The 4,026-nt window shown below is 39.1% G+C and overlaps 1 protein-coding gene across 1 annotated transcript; it reads left to right on the forward strand.

Moving 5' to 3' along the window:
- Positions 1 to 2,110: 2,110 nt before the first annotated feature.
- Positions 2,111 to 3,049, forward strand: LOC133066874 (olfactory receptor 4K13). The gene has a single exon (XM_061158267.1). The coding sequence runs from the start codon at positions 2,111 to 2,113 to the stop codon at positions 3,047 to 3,049; it is 939 nt and encodes a 312-aa protein (XP_061014250.1).
- The last annotated feature ends 977 nt before the right edge of the window (positions 3,050 to 4,026 follow it).

Here is a 4,026-nt window from a genome sequence, read left to right on the forward strand (position 1 = left end):
GCTAAAGCGTTTGTCTATGTGGATCACAACAAACTCGAAAATTCTTAAGGAGATGAGAATACCGGGCCACCTTACTGGCCTTCTGAGAAACCTGTATGCAGATCAAGAAGCAACAGTTAGAACTGGACATGGAACAATGGACTGCTTCCAAATTGGGAAAGGAGTACCTTATATGCAGAGTACATCATGAGAAACGCAGGGCTGGATGAAGCGCAAGCTGGAATCAAGATTGCGGGAGAAATAGCAATAACCTCAGATATGCAGATAGCATCACCCTTATGGCAGAAAGCAAAGAGGAACTAAAAAGCCTCTTTATGAGGATGAAAGAGGAGGGTGAAAAAGCTGGTTTAAAACTCAACATTCAAAAACCTAATATCATGGCATCTGGTCCCATCACTTCATGGCAAATAGATAGGGAAACAATGGAAACAGTGAGAGACTTTATTTTCTTGGGCTCCAAAATCAGTGCAGATGGTGACTGCAGCCATGAAATTAAAAGACGCTTGCTCCTTGGAAGAAAAGCTATGGCCTACCCTAGATAGCATTACTAAAAAGCAGAGACATTACTTTGCCAATCAAGGTCCATCTAGTCAAGGCTGTGGTTTTTCCAGTAATCATGTATGGATGTGACAGTTGGACTATAAAGAAAGCTGAGTGCCGAAGAATTGATGCTTTTGAACTGTGGTGTTGGAGAAGACTCTTGAGAGTCCTTTGGACTGCAAGGAGATCCAACCAGTCCTGAAGGAAATCAATCCTGAATATTCATTGGGAGGACTAATGTTGAAGCTGAAACTCCACTACTTTGGTCACCTGATGTGAAGAACTGACTCATTTGAAAAGACCCTGATGCGGGGCTAGATTGAAGGTGGGAGTAGAAGGGGACGACAGAGAATGAAATGGTCGGATGTCATCACCGACTCAATGGACGTGGAGTTTGAGTAAGCTCCGAAAACTGGTGATGGACATGGAACCTGGTGTGCAGTGGTCCATGATATCTCAAAGAGTTGGACATGACTGAGCAACTGAAATGAACTGAATGATGAAAGCAATTTTCAACAAGCAAAGCTAGTCAAATCAGTTTTGCAATAAGCATGGGCTTAATTACGTGATTCTACTGCAAAATGTGTATAAGTTAGTTGCCTCAAATTTTCTCAGTTATTTTGAAGCCTGTTACAGATACACCTAAACAAACCAACCAGTGATCCTCTATACAGCAACAAGCAAACAAAAAACAAATAAATGAATACAAACTAAAAATGAAATAAAATCAGTTACATTTGGCTGTGGATTTTTTTCACCTTTTGTACTTTTCCCCCAGAATTCTAGAATAAGCATTTGATGTGAATACAGTTAAATTTTGAGTGAATAAGTTGTATTTTTATATATTTTTAAAAAGTGTGTAATGACCATCACTAGTTAAGCTGTGAGACATTGTTTCATTGGAGCATGGAATGGAGCATGGAAAAATAAAGGTAGATTTCTCAGGAACTAAAAGCAAATATTTAAACCTTAATTTATGTTTTAATTCATAGTTCTTTACCAAAATCTATTTCAAAATATAGTTCTTGAGAATCATGGATATATTGTCTACATTTCTAATTTCCAGATTAAAATATTCAATATTACTTTGTCAATATAGAACCCACCATAATTCTCTAATGCATGGAAATCTTTATAGCATGAAGAGGCTTTTGATGTCTTGTAGTCCAATTTTTTATTTTACAGAGATGGAAACTTGACCATCAAAAGGGAAATGGCTTATCCTATGTTGCTCAATGAATAGCTCAGCTAGGTGTTGTATTGAAGCCTTCTAATTCCAAGTTCACAGCCTATAAAATTGTGGTTTCATAAACTGTTTTTATTTTTGTTTTTCAGAAATGTATATTCTGAATTCTACCATTATTTGGATACTTCTCTGGACCATTTAGTAAATCACTGACCAACAAAAATTCCTCAAAGTAGGAGGTGCTTATAAATTCAAATACCCTGTCTAAATAGCAAAGCTGGACATCAGCATGAACCACTTTATGTAAACACAATTTTCCTACTCCGTATTCTTACTCATTTTGATTATTATAGGATTAAGTAGACAACCAGACAAGTGGATGACATGGAAAAGACAAACCATTCAGTGGTATCTGAGTTCATTTTGCTGGGACTTTCCAAATCTCAGAATCTTCAGATTTTATTCTTTCTGGGATTCTCTGTGGTCTATGGAGGGATTGTGTTGGGAAACCTCCTCATCTTAGTCACTGTGATCTTTGACCCATGCCTTCACACACCAATGTACTTTCTGCTTATCAATCTCTCCTGTATTGATATGATCCTGGCTTCTTTTGCTACCCCTAAGATGATTGTAGATTTCCTCCGAGACCGGAAGACCATCTCCTGGTGGGGATGTTATTCTCAGATGTTCTTCATGCACCTCCTAGGTGGGAGTGAGATGATGTTGCTTGTAGTCATGGCAATAGACAGATATGTTGCGATATGCAAACCCCTCCATTACATGACCATCATGAGCCCACGAGTGCTCATTGGGCTACTGTTTTCCTCCTACGCAGTTGGATTTGTGCACTCATCTAGTCAAATGGCTTTCATGTTGAATTTGCCCTTCTGTGGTCCCAATGTGGTGGACAGCTTTTTCTGTGACCTACCTCTTGTGATCAAACTCGCCTGCGAGGACACCTACGTGCTCCAACTCCTGGTCATTGCTGACAGTGGCCTCCTGTCGCTGGTCTGCTTCCTCCTCCTGCTCGTCTCCTACACGGTGATCATTTACTCTGTTAGGCAGCACACTGCCAGTGGTTCCTCTAAGGCTTTCTCCACTCTCTCAGCACACATCACAGTAGTGACTCTGTTCTTTGCCCCTTGTGTCTTTATCTATGTATGGCCTTTCAGCAGATACTCCATAGATAAAATTCTTTCTGTGTTTTATACGATTTTCACACCTCTCTTAAATCCTATTATTTATACATTAAGGAATCAAGAGGTAAAAGCAGCCATTAGGAAGATAAAGACTCGACATACAAATTCAAAGCACACTTTGTAGATGACACCGCTGAAGAGGTGTTTGAACATTATTGTTTGGACATTACTTAGGAATGCACTTTAAATGCATTTCAAGCTCTATAAAACAGTATGTTTCATTGTTAAAAAGGAAGCCTCCCTATTGTCACCCTTAATGTTTAAATGCATAATACCTACTACAGTCCGGCAGGTGTGCGTTTAAATCCCACCCTCACCATTTTCATGCAAATTTGAACAAAATGAATAAATTCTCTGCAACTTAGTTTCTTTATCTGGAAAAACTTCCTCCTATGTTTCTTTTACTATTTTAGCATGTCTTTAAACCTTGTATATTATTATTATTGCTGTTATAGCTGTTGTCATTACAATGGTATTCTGCGTTTGGAATATGCACACAGATGACACTTCACATGGTTGTTTAGCTAAGGGCCTGGCTAACTGCCTTGCTAGAGAGCTGCATTTTGTAAATAATCCCTAGTCACTATGTATTAATTTTTAATTACCTACTTACCACAGTGCCTCCAACCATTCTACATATATTTAGTGAGTCTGCAAAGTCCTGGAAGATATATCTAGGACTGTGAGGAGCATGGCCTAAGGATGGAGAGAGTGAACTAAATTTGCATTTGTGTTGTGGCATGAAAGCACTATATTAAAGGATGCACAGGGCGCTGGAGAAATGCAGAGGAGTGACATCTAAATCAGGGCAGGTGCAAGGAAGGCTTCCAGGAGAAGGAAATAATTGGAGTAAGCATTGGTTGGATAGAGAAGAAAGACATCCTGACAAAGCAAGTTGTATAGAGGAACACATGGAAGAGAGAAATATGACACCTTGGAGGAAGCACACATAATTTTATTGACCTGGGACATGGAGTTTGATAGCAAGAGCTGAGGTAGAGAGGTCAAATGCAGTCTTATCTTACAAAAGAAGACCTAAGGGCACTCCCTGGCATCCAAAACTATATGATATGGAAATTAAAACAGAAGGAAAAAAAAAGC

Source organism: Dama dama, chromosome 12 (assembly GCF_033118175.1).
Source record: "Dama dama isolate Ldn47 chromosome 12, ASM3311817v1, whole genome shotgun sequence".
Taxonomy (NCBI): Eukaryota; Metazoa; Chordata; class Mammalia; order Artiodactyla; family Cervidae; genus Dama; species Dama dama.